Here is a 16,365-nt window from a genome sequence, read left to right as displayed (position 1 = left end):
CACCCTTCACAGAATGTTTAGATTTGCAGAAAAGAGAAAAAGAGGTAATGGTGTAATGGCTGGTGTAACAAAATTGGAATCCTGGAACAGTTTCTCAGAGTAACGTGTTTCAGCTTTGAAAAGACACTGAAAATACTCATCAGAGGAGAGAACAGTGTTTTTAAGCTCCAGGGAACATTGAGTCAAGGGACAGATTCCTGTGGTCAGGGCTTGACCCTGGAAGAGGGGCTGGGCTGGGCTGGGCTGAGGCTGGCTCCACGTGGCTTTAATCCATTTTCCAGAGAACCAAAGCCACCCCACCCCCTCACAGCGCCTTGACCTGGCTTCCGGTTTCTGTTGGGTTCCGGTCTGCAGGTGCTACTGATAGTGTCGCCCTCCCCCATCTCCCAGGCTGGCAGAGAGGCCCAGGCTGCCCCTGGGAGGCCTGCATTCACGGTCGGCCTGCAGAGGCCACTTTCTCATTTGCAACCTTGGGCTGAGGACGGGAAGCTGGGATGCCCTAGCAGGGCTCACCTGAGCCCTGGACACCCACAGCGAGCCTCCAAGCCTAAGAGCCTGAAAACGGACACAGGAAACTTATCTAATCCTGCCACGTCAAGCAGACAAGGAAGAGATCGAATAACTAGGGACTCACCTTTGAATGATTAACTTCCTTTTTAAACAGTGACAACGCCAATTTCCTTTAAAATGATCCACTTTACATGTGTTTGTTTTTTTTTTTTCCCCAGAAACACAGATGCCATTTACGAGGAGAGATGCACAGAGGGTCTCAGATACTGACCCAGAGGTGGCCAGAGGAGCCCAGGCTGGCTCCTCCCCAACCCCCCACTGTAGGGCATGACCTCTCAGCGCTGGGCCCCCTGAATCCCGGCCTTCACCCAGGACGCCGGGCGAACTACCTCAGGTACAGATTCATTGTATTTACTCCACGTATATGCTCTACATACATGTGTGCTTTTAATAATGACAACTGGGACTTTGCTAATCAAGGCAATATAATTGTAGGGGTAACTTTCTCCAGGATGGAGACAGAGGTTTATGGGGTTCCGTCGCCATCTCATGGCCATCTGGGGTATTGCAGCCCAAGGTTTTGGAAGCCTGCAGTTGCTGGTAGGTTCTATCCTGCTGGTCCTGGCATCCTGGCTACTGGCCTGGACATCCTCAGAGGTAGTGACTGTAACCCCATCTGGTCAGAGCCAGCCTCACCATCCCTTTGCCCCTTTCTGGCAATGACCCTGCCCATCCGTTCTCACCCTTAGCAGCCCAGAGAACCCGCCCCGCCCAGTCCTCTTGACCAGGCAGCCTCGCGCCCAGGTGTGCTCATTCACCCAGGATGGTGTCCTGCCTACGTGCCTCCCTAAGTGCTCTCCACAGACCACACAGAGGGGCTGCTGCGCCGGTTCTGCCTCCCCCCGCCCCCATTCAAATCTGATGGGGACGCCCAAGCTCTCAGCCATACCTGAGGCTCTCTGCAGGCGACCCCCTTCCTTCCCTACCCGCTTTCTTCTCCATGCTCCTGGGGGATGAGAAGCCATGCCCCGGGTGCAGCCGTCCCCGCCGCTCCATCAGTGCTCAGCGCCCCTTACGTCTCGTGGGACCCGGCGTGCTCCAGCGGGCCGCGCCCAGCCAGCCCTGGCTCTGTTTTGCTCTGAAAGTCAGCTGAGCTCTGGCCCCCCCACCCTGGTGGACCCCATTAGTCCTCTGACTATGGTCAAGGACGACCTGCATGCGCCTCTGAAAGTGACGTCACTCTGCCTCTTCAAGCAGCACGTGTTCTGTGCAGAAAATCGTGGAACAGAAAAGCGCGAGGCAGAAAAGAGACGCAGAGCCAATAAGGGGTATTATCTGGGGAGGCTCCCAGTCTCTGAGGTTGACAAGCCTGTGTCTCCCGCTTGCCCTTCCCTGGTGTGGTTCTGGGGTGCGGCCCCTTAGGCGGCCCCACCGGCAGGGTGCTGGCTGGCGGGTGGCACCAGGGCGGCTGGGGGCCTGCAGATCTGGAGGAGGTGGGGAGGCCCCGTCCAGGCGCAGGAGGCTGGGACGCTTCACAAATCTTCTTCCTTTCCCTTCCTCTTTTCATCTTCCCTTGGCCTGTCCTTGCTGCCCCAGAGGCTTCCTTTGTCTCAACTTTCCAGGTTTTCCCTGGACCTTAAGGGACAGAGTTTCTCCTCCACAGCCACACTCCACTCCTCCTCCTCAGAAGTCCCGGGAAAGTCACCCTTTCTCCTCTGACCCTTCTGGAGAGGGCCCCTGGGCTCCTCCCTCGCCCTCCACTCTGCGCTCAAGCCTGGAGTGCGGTCCCGCCCCCAAAGGGGACTTTGTGGACCCCTCTGTCCCCTTCCCTGGGGGTCGGGCTGTGGCGGGAGCTGCTGCCAGAGCTGGCTCCCCTGCCCTGCGGGTGCCCGGGCTCAGGGCTGTCTTCTCAGTGGTGCAGATCTGGCTGCAGGGGGTTGGTTTTCACTTTTCAGAAGGGGAGCAAGGAGTCCTGCTGGCGATGAGAGCAGGGCCCCCCGGGACTCCCGGTTCCCTGGTGGGGAACACCCGAGGCCCTCCCCCTGGGGGCGCCTTGGTGCCCCAGGCTTCACCGAGGGGTCGGCTCAAGCCCCCTCAGTGCCCAGTGCAGCTGCCCGGGGTCCCTTGGGAAGGAGATCTGCACACCAGGGAAGCAGACGCGGCCCCTGTCCAGCCCCCAGGGTCCAGCCCCAGTGACCCCGGGACCTGGTGCTCTAGCCCCCAGGTGCTCCCTCCACGGTGACGGGTCCTAGAGCAGCGACCCCATGTGGCGCCCAGCCCGGCAGATGGAAGGGAAAAGGTGCTCAGGACTCCGTGAAGCCCCAGCTCTCCAGGAGGCTCCTTGCCCTGGCGACGGCCAGCCCGGACGCCCACAGGCTGTGGGCTGGAGAGTGGAGTCTCACTCCTCTGCATCCCGCCTCCATCCAGGGCGCCTCTTCTTTCTCCATCCCCCACCCTAGCACTGGTCAGGAAGGCTGTCTGGGGCTGAATGGGGTCCCCCTAAATTCGTGTGCTGTATTCCCAGCCCCCTGGAGCTCAGCATGGAAGTATATTTGGAGACAGGGTCTTGAAATAGGTCATTTAGTGGAGATGAGGCCCCTGGGGTGGGCCTGATCCAACAGCATTATCAGAAAGGCCGGTGGGACAGAGACACTGGAGGGAAGGTGGCCAGCTGCGGGCCTCGGGGAGGCCTCTGGAGAAACCAGCCCCTTGAACTTGGACTTCTATCTGCACAACTATGAGGAAACACATTTCTGTTGCCTCAGACGCAGCCTGTGGTGCAAGTCGGCCCGGGGAACATGAATACGGGGGACCAGGGACAAGAGGGGGGAAGGGCCTGGGGCGGCCCGGTCTCCACCTCAAGCCCTTGGAAGCTCATGTCTCTCCACTTTTAGGAGACCCGAAGATTTCCCAAGCACACACTCACCCCGGCAAGAATCAGTTGTTCAAAGTGGAAGAACACTCAGGGCTTCCCTGAGTGTTCCCAGAATTGAGGAACAGAGAGAAACTTCACCCAAACAAATGTCGGGTCAATACCAGAGACGCCCACCGGCTGCTCGACTGGCGTCTTCTGAACACCGGGGACCAGAACCTCTGGCCCCAGGTCGTGCAGCCCCGCCCTGGAATCCGAGATCCTGTCCCTTCAGCAAGGGCAGAAACGGGGGAGAAAAGAACAAGACTGTCTCCCCTGAGCAGGCACCCACAGCCTCATGGACACGTGAACCGTCACCCCAGACCATCTGTCCTCGGAAGACGCCCCGAGTCTGCTGTGTGAGCGGTGGGAGCCAGGCCCACCCGCCGCCGCCCTGCCATAGCCCCCACGCCTCCTGCCGTCCTGTGGCCGCCCGCGCCAGCCTGCAGGCCCGCCTCGCCCGCCTTACCTTGCCGCCGCCGGGCTGGTGCTTCAGGTTTTCAGTGGAGCCGATCTTGGACCTGACGTTCTTCAGGTCTGGCATGGGCACAGGGGCGGTCTGCAGGCGGCTCTTGGCTGAAGACGGCGACTTGGGGGGCGTGCGGACCACCGCCACCTTCTTGGGCTCCCGGGTGGGCGGGGTGGGCAGGGAGGGCGTGCGGGAGCGGCTGCCAGGAGTGCCTGGAGACCCGGGGCTGCTGTAGCCGCTGCGATCCCCCGACTTCCCAGATTCGCCTGGAGAGGAAGGAGGGAGTGAGGCCAGGATGGGGGGTGTGGGGGCTGCCTGTCCTGAGGGCCCACGCCCAGACTCAGAGGCCATTAGGCAGGTGGGCGCCGGTTGGAAGTTCAGCTACAGCAGCAGGCCGCGGCCCTTGAGGTGGTGCCTAGTGACACACCCCGCTTCCCAGCCCTCCAGGAGCCGAGACGCTCAGCAACAGCGTGATCATCGAGGACCGCCCAGAACCCCCTTCCAGAGGGGGCCCAACTCTGCCCTCGGCCTGGGGTTCAAGAGACGGGCTCCAAGTAGCTGTGCGGTCTCAGACAAGTCACTCACCCTCTCTGAGCTCAGGGCCTCAACTCAGAAACAAATAATTACAAAGCCTGCAGTGAGGCCAAGTGGGAGACTCTGCAAACTTGTTTTGTGAAACTCCAGGGCGAGTCTACATGGCCTTTTCCCTAAAAGGGACGATGCAGTGTCAGGACACAGCCGGCACCTGGCTGGATGGGCGAGGCCCTTCAGAGTTTAGGCAAGTTCAAGGCCTTTTCTAGGGGAGCCCTGCCCCCTCTGGACTCCTCTGCAGCACCTGCATCACCCGCCCCTCTCAACAAGCCTCATGCCACCAAGCCCTCCCTAAGAACACCCTTTGCCCAGCCCAAACAGTGCCCCCCCCCCCCCCTCCAGGGCCGGTCACCCTCAGACTCAGCCCCTCCCTTCTCAGGGCCTCCTCCCGTTCCTGCTCTCATCACGCTGTGGTCGCGCGCTGTTCTGTCTACCTGCTGGGTCAGTGTTTCCAGGGTGTGGCCCTGAGATCCTGCATCAGGATGTCCAGAGTATGGGGGCGCGGGGGAGGAAGATGCAGGGGCCTGGGGCCCAGCCAGAAGTGATCATTCAAAATCTGTGCAGTGGGGGCAGCCAGGCTGGCTTGTCCCAAGCTCCCTGGGGATTCTTGAGCAGACTCAGCTCTGAGAGCTGCTGGGCGGGATGCCAGGCCGGGCGATCCGGGCCCGGCTGCAGCTCTGAGGGCGGCTGAGCTCTGTGGTGGGCTTCCGAGCCTCTGGCCGCCAGGCCCCACCAGGATCTGTCTGTAACCATCAGGACCCCAGCCTGTGCTCAAAGGGCCGAGCAGCCAAGGAGCCACTTCTCTGGCCACAGGGAGAACAAGCCAGTGATAAGCAGATGCTTTCAGGGGTTGAATTTCGGTGCCTGTCGGGTATTCCTAAAATGACTCAGCTCTGTGGTGTAGGGGAGCAAAAACCTGCCACCCGAAAATAGGTCTTTGGCAAACGGTTAGTTTCCTGGGAGGGGCTCTGAAGGCCGGGTGGGGCAGCTTCTCTGTAAGGGCGTCGCTGTCGCTGTGCTGGGAAGACTTAATCTCGTCTTTCCTGGAGAAGGCAGAGCTTCAAGCTGCGTACCTGCTTACCGCGCCTTCCCTGCGGAGGCCTCACTACCCCCCCCCCCCCCCCCCCCCCCGCTGTCCCCTGGCTCCCCTGTCTTAGCTAAGCTGTTTAAGGCGGCCGCTGACTCCACTTAGCAAGTGACTGGGTCACAGGAGGTGGACGCGTCATTACTAAACTCGCTTTTGACTTTTCCCTCTTATCATCTCTCTGAAGCTTGGTGCACTGTTTGCCTGCGGGGCCCAGAGGGGCACAGCACCATGCCTGGGCACCCGACAGTGGCAACAGGAGAGCTGTGGCCTTTTCCCTTTTCCACATAAGGAAACCGGAGCTGGGTCTCTGCCTCCAGGCTCAGCAGCTGTGCTGGGTGGGGGCCTGACACTTTCTGCACCATTTTTTGCCGAGCGGCCGCAGGCAGGTCACTTAACCGACCTGAGCTTGTGCACTCAGCTGGAGAAGGGGGGGAGCAGACAGCCCACAGGTGTGCGGATGCATGTAGTAAGGGCTGGCGGGGATTTCACACACACACTTGGTCCAGAACAGTCCAAACCTCCAGCACCCAAGGAGAGCTCAGGCACATGCTCCCCATGCCAAGGGCCGCCTGAAGTTAATGAGAACACGCGGGGTTAGCAAGGTCCAGCAGATGGACACGTCCGCACAAACCACGCTCAAGACAGGCGGGCAGCTGCCCCCGCCTGCTGCGGGCCCGGCGCGGGGTGTGAGTGTCACAGCAGGGCCTGCTCTGCACACGTAAGCCGCATACACAGAGGGCCCCAGGCCGAGCAGGCTCAGAATTACCTCTCTCCGACTTGGCCCCCGAGGGGGGCGGCTTCCTCTGCACTTGCTTGGTGGCTTAAAAAGAAAAACCCACACAAGTCTCATTAGGACCAAGCTCACGTGGGCCCTTCACGAGCTCCTCAGCCCAGCTGTGCTGGCCGTCAGCCGAGGCCATGGGTGCAGGGACCAGGGCTCCGTTAGCAGCCCACCTGGGGGGAGGTGGGGGTGTCTGTCCACTGCCTCTCCAGGGCAGGTGCGCGCGAGGAGCACGCAGGCTGTTTCCAGCCCCGCCTCTGGGCGCGTGAGGGGGCCAGTCACTCGGTGTGATGTCAAGGGTCATATATCGAATCCAGTCATGATTCTGCTCACGTCATGTGTGTTGTTGCGCGGGAGGAGAAACACTTCTAGCCCACCTGGCTTTAGAGAGTTGTCCTTACCGGCGCTGCCCCAAGGTGGACCCGCTAACGGCCAACGCCTGTCTGAGCCGACACCTCAGGCCACAAGCAGCAGAGACACCAGCCCCCCAGCACCACAGAGCCAGCCCAGGCCACAGGCCCAGGAGTGCGGGATAAACCCGGTGGCCAGGCAGGTGGCCGGGGCAGTGAGATGAGGGAAGAGCTGGGGACAGTGGGATGGGGAGCTGGGCCTGGCTGGGCCTGCCTCCCACAGAGGAGGACGGCTCTTCATCAGCACTGTGGAAGCAAAGTCACTCGGCTGAGGCCTTGTGTCCAGGGCTCATAACCGACTGATTCTGCTCACAGGAGCCCATGAGACAGGCACTGCGGGCACCTGTTCCACTAAGACCCTGGGGTTTTATCCGTGTGTCCTTGAGCTCAGCACACGCGTCTCATTTGGGGACTGAGAACTCCCCCAGGGGCCCTGGACTTCGGGTGAGAGAAGCTCCGAGAAGCTTCTTTCCTGCTCCTTATTCAACATGCATTTTTCTCATGCTTTGAACGAGCTGGCTACACCCAGTGTTGCAAACTCCGTCTCCCTTCCTCCACTGAGAAAAAGTGGGGAGTCTGTATCTACCTCAGAGAATTGCCCAGAGGGCTACAGAGAAAACAGACACAGGATTCTCGTAAGCCACAGGCGTCCATCAGCTGCCGGTGCTTTCAGAGGCCTTCAGGGGCCTTCAGAGCCAGGGGCTGTGCCAGCCTGGATGCCAGAGCCGCTCACCTGTGCCCGGTGGGGTCTTGGGGCTGGGTGTGGTTTTCGCTGGAATCCTGGTGGCGTTGGCTGGGCCTTTCTGGCCTGGAGGGGCCGCTCCCCGGGGTGTGGCGATCTTCGATCCGGTTTTATTATCCGACCCCTGCAAATGGAAGCGCCGAGAGTGGTTTTTATTTTTATGAGTGGGAGAAGTTCCTGGCCCAGCGTCACCGCCAGCTCACAGTGCGGCTGAGCCCGGCGAGTCTCAGACATGACAGCATCTTCCACAAGCACCAGGGTCTGCTGGGCACAAACCCACAGCCCCACCCAGACACTGGCACCCTGCCTGCTGCCGCCTCCTGGAGGACTGTGTGCCATTCACTGCTATGGTGCCCAGGTCCTTTCTAAAAAGGCAACGTCGCTTCTCAGACAGTGGGGCTTGTGACCCACTGTGTCCGCCAGTAGCAGACACCCACTCCTGGCTCTCCTGAGAGGCTCTCTGATCTGTGACTCTAATAGACCTTCTGTTTGGTTTTGTTTTTTTTTTTTAAGATTTATTTTATTTATTTATGCATACAATACAAGAACTGGGGTGCAGGCTAGAGTGTGGGGGGCAAGAGGATTCACCAGAGACAGAGAGGAGCACAACAGGCAGGCTGCCTGAAATACACTGCTGAGGGGAGCATCAAGCGAGACAGGAGAGGTCTGCTGCGCCATGTGGGTTGCTCCCTGGCTGGGGATCGAACTTGTACTGCAGTAGCTGCTGATAGCTTCATAGTGCTGTGACTTTAACCCCTGTGCCACCAGGGAGGCCCCCTTAGGGTCTCTGTGATCAGTGGCCCCGGGGCACTGCTTGTTGAGCCTGGCTGAGGGTGTCAGTGAAGCCAGAGGTGGTCTTTTTGTTTTCTCCCAAACAATCTTAGGTTTCAGTAATTCCTGATGTGCACGAAGAGCCTGGGAGGGGTCAATACCAGCATCGGTCAACAGACCAGTCAAAGGTCATGAGCACGAGCTCAGCAAGGCTGCCATGGGGTGGTTGCAGGTTTTGGCTCCCCAGCAGGTGACCTTGGCACATAACACAGGCTCCAGCGACACCGGCATTTTCCAAGGCCTACGAGGTGGCTCGGGAGGGAGTGAACGGGAGGGTGGGCACTGCCGGAGAGTGATGCCATCCAGCCATAGTGAGGGCACCAGGAGGCGCTCCCTGTCACCAGAGGGTCCCAACTAGAGTGGTGGTTTTCAAACCAGGGTCCCACTGGGCGCCTCAGGAGCTGCTCTAGCTGGACTCGGGGAGGCGGAGGCAGAGAAGGATGGCAGTGCGCCCCCGTCTCCCCACTTCCATTGGGATTTTAACTGCTTCCAGCTAAGAGCTGATCTGAAGGTCTCCGAGGCGAAAAGCACGCATTTGAAAACCACGCCAGCACAGCCTGATTCCTTGTCAAAGGTGGTTCCTTACCTTGAGCTTCATCTGCTCTGCTCCAGTACTGCCGGTTCGGGGTGTGACAGAAGACCCGTGTTTAGGAGTGGAGGATGGCTCTGGGCACACGGCAGGGCTGGAGGGTTTGATCAAAGGGTCTGAGCTACCAGGAGTGGGGCGTTTGGGGCTAAGGCAGGGCCTATTTCTCAGGGTTTTAGCAGAGGAAGGTGTGGATGTCTTAAACATAAACATAAATAAAATCAAAATAAAAGTCAGCACATGGGGAGCAGAACAAACCGAAAAGGACAGTAACCAAAAATAACTACGCAGGTAATGGCTTAAAACAGTGATCTTCAAATAGGATCCTGGACCCTCACCAGCATCGCGTCCTCAAGAACAGAAAGTGACCACGCACCCCGATGTCCCTGTGGTTGCCGATCGGTAACACCGACGCCGCGATCACAACACACAAGGCACATCACCAAATTTACACAGCTTTTGAAAGACAGAGGGTTGGAAGTTCTAGAATGGTCTTTGTCCGGCCCACAGGCTGGCTCTCCCTGTGTCTACTTTGGAGACCACTGGTTTAAAGGTGTTTTGTGCCCGTAACGTCAGCGGAGACCGCTAAAGTATTCAATTCTTGGAATGTTCCCCCAAAACATCCCCCACTTGACATGGGTCAGAAGTACCCCCACTTTCTGCTCAATTCCAAGTGGGGCGCTCGGGCCTGCTCACCCTGGGTCTTTTTCTAACCACCCCACAGAATCATACTTGCTGGAACCGGGCTCGCGCCTGCCCTGCATCTTACAGAGATTCTGACACCACATAGGCACGCACACGTGCTTTCTGGTGACATGAATCCTAATCTGGCCAAGGCATCCCACCTAAGGAAACAGGCTGGGTAGGATGGGGGGCCTGGGGAGCTGGATGATCCCCCCAAAGGGAGCTGCCCCTTGAGTCCTCCAGTGGGTGCTGAGTGGTTTGTCCTGACTGCCTCTGGGGGTCTCTGACCAGAAAGCTAGGCCCCAGGGGACAGGTGGGCTGGGGGGGGGCAGGCCACGCCCCCAGGGGTGAAACTGAGAGCCAGGCCAGGGGCGTTGCAGGGTGGGGCTCCAGAAGAGGGGCCCAGCTGGAGGCCTCCTCAGACTTCTTGGGGTGTTTGCCCCCGGCCTTTGGATTTCCCACTGAAAAGGCCAAAGCCCTTTCTTTGGCCAGTGGTGGTCAGGATGGTCCAAGGAAGGGGCAGGGTGCAAGGGGAAGGGGTGCAGGCTGAGATGCCTGGGGTGTGGCAAGGAAGGAAAGCCCCTTCCACAGCAGCACCCGCTGCCTGGCTGAGGTTCCTGAGAGATCTGACCCTTTACTGTGAGACTGAGAGCATCTGCAGGCCAGGGACGTTGTTCCCTGTGTGTGAATGAGTGAGTTCATGCTTGGGTGAGTCTGGGGCGGGGGGCCCTAAGTGGGCATCGTGACTGGTAAACAATTCCTGCTTGCTACGAGGGCAGAGCCCCCCCAGGCTCCAGCAGTCCCCTCGGCTCCCTCCCCAACATCTTGGGACAGTGATACCGGCTTCTTACAGGGCAGGCAATTTGGGGAGCGGCCGGCAGTGCAGGCTGCCCCCTCCTAGGGCTCTGTTCTGCATCTGGTAACCCTTCAGGGCTCCATTACTGTCGAGACCTGATGCTTCAGGCAGGGTTTATATTGGGCATCTTAGATTCCTTTAAGAAAAGCAGGTCTTGTCTAGGGGCCACAGTAGGGTTTTCGAAAAGCATTGCTGTGCGGTCACAGAGGCACGTTCCAGGACGCAAAGTCGTGAAAGGGCGTGACTATGTGGGGCCGTGGCGGGGAGAAACACCTGGAGGGCTGGGCATGGCATCCTAGGCAGCACTGGGCCCACAGCTGCTTCCTCTGCTGCTCCTTGGGTTGGTTTCTGAAGACTGACAGCAGCACTGGTCAAATGCTGCTTTGGTAAGGCTGGAAGAGGGTGCAGCTCCAGAGAGGGGAGGAGCACTGCAGAGGTGGGAGCACAGAATGGGCCCCATCTCCCCACCACCATTTATGGCAGCCACCTGGGATTGGAGTCCTGCGTGCTGTGATGTGGGCTTCCTGAGAGGGCCCCCTGGGAGCTAGGAGCAGAGCTGAGTGGACTGCACAGTGCGGAAGGCAGGAGGGCCCACGCCCTTGCTCCTGTGGCCTGACTAGCGCCCTGGCACCGCCGGGAGGGAGTGTGCACAGAGAGATGCACAGAGGCACTTGTGAGAGACCGTGAGGAGGCTGCTCCTGCTCCTTGGCCAAGACCATGCGGCGTTGTCTTGATTTCATGGGGGTTACCTGGTCCTTTTGAATCTGGGGTCTCTCCTTTGCTCCCCGCTCTCTGGGACTGCCTAAACCCCTGTTGTGCGGTTCCCCACCAAGGACTCCTTGGACTTGTGGGAAGCTTTCAGGACCCAGGGCCCCTGCTTCAGCTCCACCCTGTTTGGCTGGGCTTTTGCCCACAAGGGGATGGGTAATTTGGGGGATTTATTGGGAAGCTATTATTAGGAATAGTAGCCTTTCTTCTCTATGGGCACTAATTCTACTGAAGATCTTTCACACGAAGAGTATGCTTCCTTAGCCTCAGCGTGGCAGATGGCTGACCCCCATTGAGAGGGTGCACCCCTCAACAGTTTGGGGTCCCTGGGTCCTCTCAGTCACATGCTAACAGTGTGTGTCTCCTGTACCATAGCCATATTCATCCACTTAGCAGATGGGGGTGCAGCGAGTTCCCCCACTTCTCCTCCCGTCAGCCTCCACCACCCGGAGCTCTGCAGCAGCCATGCCAACCCGCCCGAGTGCTCAGGACGCACTCACCCCTTCTGCTGGTCTTGGCTTGTGCTATTCCTACTCCTGGAAATGCCTTTCCCACCCCTGTCTTGCCAACCCTCATTTGGGGTTCCTTTACCATCTGCCTCTAGCACCTTTCCAGAACCCCTCACCCTATATTGGAGATCATTTCAAAGGTCAACGCTTCCTCTGCCCACTAAGTAAATGGTGTTTTCTATATATCTTAAGTGTGTGTGTGTGTGTATGTGTGTGTATGTGTGTGTGTTTGCTGAGCGCAGGTGTGTAGTGGGAAGTGTAAGATGGGCAACATTCAAGTTTATTGTAAAAAATTCAAACATACCTTTAATTACCGTGGCCGGCTCATTTAAGCTCTAATCACGATACTGCAATTAGGAACATTAATTCACTAACCTGCTCGCTCCCCCTCCCTGGCATAAGCCTCAAGGCAGAGAAACGCTGGACTTTTTAGAGTTTGCATAAAAATACGCAGCACTCTCCGCGACAGCTGTTCTGTGACAACTGCCCCCGACTTTACACATGAACACTCAGTGCTGGCTGCTGCATAGACGTGACCTGTGGCAGGGAGTTGGTGGTTTCGACAGCTTACCTTATGCTTTTTGTCATCGTTTCCAGTCCCATCCTTGCTTTTACTGACCATGCGAGCTGGCAAGACACAAAAGGAGAACGTGCGTTACCCCCACATCACAGCTCCCAGAGCCCAGTGCCGTGACGCTCGTTTCTCCCGGGTCAGCACGTTAGTTCAGCTGGCCTTGGTGGAGACCCAGGCTGTTTTCTTTCCCCTTGAATATGTTTGGGGTCACGTTGTTAGTATCAACACAGCACGCTGGGTCATTGCTGGGAGGACCCCGGAGAGAGAGGCAAGGGCTGGCTGGGGTTGGGGGCATGCGGAGGGGGCACAGCAGAAACTGTTCTGGGCACCGACTGGTCCAGGGCGGTCAGGAGAGGTGATGCAGGTCCCACCACCTCAGGTTCCCTCCCTTCCCAGGGTGGCCTCCCCCAGCTGGGGCCAACCCCACTTCAAGGAGGGGGTGGCATTGGCAAGCCCCAGGGTGTGACAGAGAGGTGGTGCAGCCAGCCACCCTTGCAGAGCCCCTGCTCGCATGCTGTTGCCCAGGAGCAGGGGGTCGAGCTGTCCATCCAGAGCCGGCCCTCACTAATGGGGCTGTGGCCACAGCCCAGCTACTCTCTGATGAGCCCATCCCTCCTTCACGACCATCCCCTTCTGACCCAGCCTGGGGGTCTTCTCATATCACCCAAATAATCCCCAGGGGATTATATGCCATTCCCCCAAATTAGCCACAAACTAGTTACCATCAAACATCCCTCTGCTAACATCTGGATCTGAGGAGCAAGCCTTTGACAGGTTTTGTCTGGAGGACCAGACTCCTTTGGGGAAATGGATCTGGGCAGCTGGTCTACCTGCCAGCGGCTCCTCTAACTCTTCCTGTCCTCCTGTTGACACTAACGGCTGAAAGCAGGTTGTACACCTTCATCTTTGGTTTCAGTATCGTATTCCCCTGTCCCTGGGCGATGGAGCTCCTCATGGCTGCTGGACACACGACATCTTGGGTGACTGCCACTGACCATCTAACCCAGAGGTTCCAGACTTTACCGTGCAATGGAATCATCTGCAGATGTTGCTAAAATACAGGTGCCCGGGGCCAGACTGTAAGCCTAGGGAGGGGTCCAAGAACCTGCATTTTTAACTGGGAGCCCAAGCAAACCTGACTGTCTTGGCCCAAATCAATCCCCATTATCCATGTCACCACAAAAGCATTGGCTAGATCAGCATTTCCCAAGTCAGGGTACAACTGAACAAGCCTTCTTTCAGGAGACATTGAGGGGGGAGCAAATAAATTTGGGAAATACACACTGACCCCAGAGGGTCACGTTAGATGATTAAAGGCCCTGATAAGTCCTGCAGCAGCAAACCCTGTTTAACTTTCTTTGGGCTGTTTTATTTTTAACCCTCACTTACTGGACCATGGAACTCCCTGGACATGCAGTGGGGCAAGATTTGATAAAGTATTCAAACTCGGTATTTGAATAAATCTGTATTCAAATTCAATAAATACTGATTCAATACATCAGTCTTCAAAGTTCAAGAAACACTGCGATGTACACCAAGTCATAGTTACCTGGCCCCTCACATGGAATTTAGGATATTTAAAAATAGGACAGAAGGATTTATTTTTGCCAGTTAAATTTTAAATGCAGGTTCCTTTATTTATAATATTTCAAAGTTTTCTTGACGAATAACATCTAATAAAAAATGAGCTCATGTTTGCATCTCACAGTTTAAATAGCATCAATCTCTGCACCTCGTAAATAATTCAAAAACGCTGAGGGCCCTAAATTCAAGAATGTGCCCATGTGTGGCCCCGTGGGCTCCTCTGGGATGTAAACTGCCCTCTCCCTGGCAGGACGCAGAGACCTCAGAACTTGGGGACTCGCTGACAGACTGCTGTGGTCCTGTCCCCAAGGGCTCCAGAGGGTCCCAGACCGAGACCCCTGCAGTCCCAGCTCAGGGCCACCCGGGCTCTGCGGAGGCGGAGAAGGTGCCTAGAAGAGAAAGATGTTGCTTCTGCCCACTCTCTTCTGCCACAGGCAGGCGGTGGCTTGGCCTGTGTGGCCAGAGACCCTGTGTGGGTTCTTGATCACCTCCAAGGGCTCTGCGTGTGTCCACTGACAAGACCAGACGGCAGGCATGTGCCCTGTGTGTCTTGGCCAGGAGGGCACACTGCAGACTCTTCTGGAAGGACTGTGGTGTACAGGGAGGAGCAGGGCTACCTGGACCCTGAACCTGGCTCATCATGACTGTGTGACCCTGGGCAGCTTACTCTGCCTCTCTGAGTCTCAGTTTCCTCCTGGGCCAAGTGGGACCAGTTGTGCCCAGGTGGGAGGTGAGGGGGCTCTACACAATGCATTTAGGTGCACAACAAGCCCTCAAAATGGGAGCAGCTGTCATCCTCTCTGCAGTGCGGCACGCCAACCCCCTGTGGCGGGTGGGCTGTGGTGGATAAATAAGAGGTGGGAGGAATGTCAGGAAAGAAAGCACTGGGTGGGGTGTTGTGACATGCGGGGCGGCCGGCAAGCATGGGGGGCAGGTGCTGCCAGCGCCTGGGCGGGAGGGGAGGCGTGAGCGGCAGAGTCCAGGGGTCGGTGTAGAGGCTGTCCCGGGACCCCCGAAGCAGCAGGAGTCAAGGAGGGGCCGAGCTCGGCGGCAGTGCCCGCAGCCTGGGTGGCACACGAGGTTGCCAGGAAGGAGCCAGGGAGCTCGTCACAGACCTTTGAGTTGAGGGACCCGGCTGACGGGCTTCCCTGGCAGACCAGCTGCAGGCTGCTTGTCAGGCCATTTCGGAAGGTCAGTCTTTTTTGAGTCCTCTCCCACAGAGAGGCCCTGGGGCTCCTGCTCCTCTCTGGGTGTCCCCGGAAGTGCATCCCCTTCCAAATCCTCCTCCAAAGGTGCTGACTCCTTCAGATCCCTTTGTATGTTAGCTTTGATTTCCACGTGGAACTCGAACTCGGGGGGCGCTTCCTGCTCTTCGGCGGTGGGCTCTGCCCCTGGTCCTTCCGGCTCTGGGACTAGGGTAGCCTCTGTGGCCTCCCTGGGAACTGTCTGGGAGGGCATCCCACCTTGGGCTGGGGGGCTCTGAAGACTTGGGGAGACTTGGGAGGGAGGCGAGTCCTGGGGTGAGGACTCATCGATGTCTCGGTCTTCGTCAACTTCCTCGTCCCCCAACCTCTCCTTGTCCTGGTCCCCCTTCAGGGTCAGCCCCTCCTGGTGCAGGTCTTGCAGAATCTGGTGTTCCGGCAGCTCAGCCCTGCGGTGGCTTCCCTCTGCGTCCTGGGGTTCTGTGCCCCAAGGTCGGTGGGAGGCCTCTCTGGGGCCTTCAGGCAGGACGGGAGCCCCAGGGAGGTCGGACACATGCTGGTGGGCCAGACCCAGGGTCCTCAGATCTGCGGCCTCCTCTCTATGGAGCCCCGGGCCCTGGAGGAGGCTCTCCCGGGCAGTCTTGCTGCTCTCAGTGTCCATTTGGAGATATTCAGGGGAGGTCAGACCCTCCTTGGCCTCACCCCCTCTTTCTGGTGCCCATTCCTGGGGGAACTCCTGAGGCTCTCCTATCGGAGGGGGTGGTTGGCAGCTGGCTAGCTGCTGAGAAAGGTGAGAGGTCAGCAGAAAGGGGGCTTCCAGCCCTTTCTCCCCCAGAGGAAGCGGGGAAACCCCAGAAACTTCACCACGTCCAGGCTGGACCTGAGGGCTGGAGTCACTGGCCAGGGTCCTCCCAGGTGCCTCCCTCTGCGGACCCGGAACGCACAGCTCCGCTGGTTTGAAGAGGCAGTGGTGGCAAAGGGTTAGCAAGGGGGCACTGATCTCAAGGCGGGGAACACACTCTTGAAACAGGAAAAGGACAGAAACGGGCCTCGCAAGCCCCCCCAGCACAGAATAAGGAGCACAAGGCGTTGTCGTTCTCGCTGCAACTGAGTCTAGCTGTCACCCCCTCACTGGGTGGCCCTGCGTGAGCAGCTCCCCTATCAGGGCCTCAGCTTCCCCTTCTGTGAAAAGGGGCCTTGGACCGGTGCCCTCCAAGGCCCACCTGGCACCAGGGAGGCTCCTCCGTGTGCTCAGAGTGAGCCGGTGTGT

At 58.2% G+C, this 16,365-nt stretch overlaps 1 protein-coding gene across 10 annotated transcripts in view; it reads right to left on the bottom strand.

The window, feature by feature from the left end:
- Positions 1–16,365, bottom strand: part of MAPT (microtubule associated protein tau) — a gene marked incomplete at both ends in the record, with an annotated part of 42,023 nt that overhangs the window by 11,701 nt on the left and 13,957 nt on the right. For 7 of the 10 annotated variants that reach the window (XM_084237264.1, XM_084237263.1, XM_084237268.1 and 4 more), the window contains 3 exons: positions 3,891–4,156; positions 7,493–7,625; positions 12,307–12,362. In XM_084237264.1, the coding sequence (XP_084093390.1) occupies positions 3,891–4,156; positions 7,493–7,625; positions 12,307–12,362 (455 nt within the window). Of the gene's footprint in view, positions 1–3,890; positions 4,157–6,334; positions 6,389–7,492; positions 7,626–12,306; positions 12,363–16,365 lie in introns of all 10 variants that reach the window. The other 3 variants (XM_084237265.1, XM_084237269.1, XM_084237266.1) reach the window with 2 other exon arrangements.

The sequence above is a fragment of the Talpa europaea genome (genome assembly GCF_964194135.1).
Source record: "Talpa europaea genome assembly, chromosome: 7".
In the NCBI taxonomy this organism is placed as follows: domain Eukaryota; kingdom Metazoa; phylum Chordata; class Mammalia; order Eulipotyphla; family Talpidae; genus Talpa; species Talpa europaea.
The sequence above is the reverse complement of the archived record's forward strand: the minus strand, read 5'-3'. Positions and strand labels throughout refer to the sequence as shown.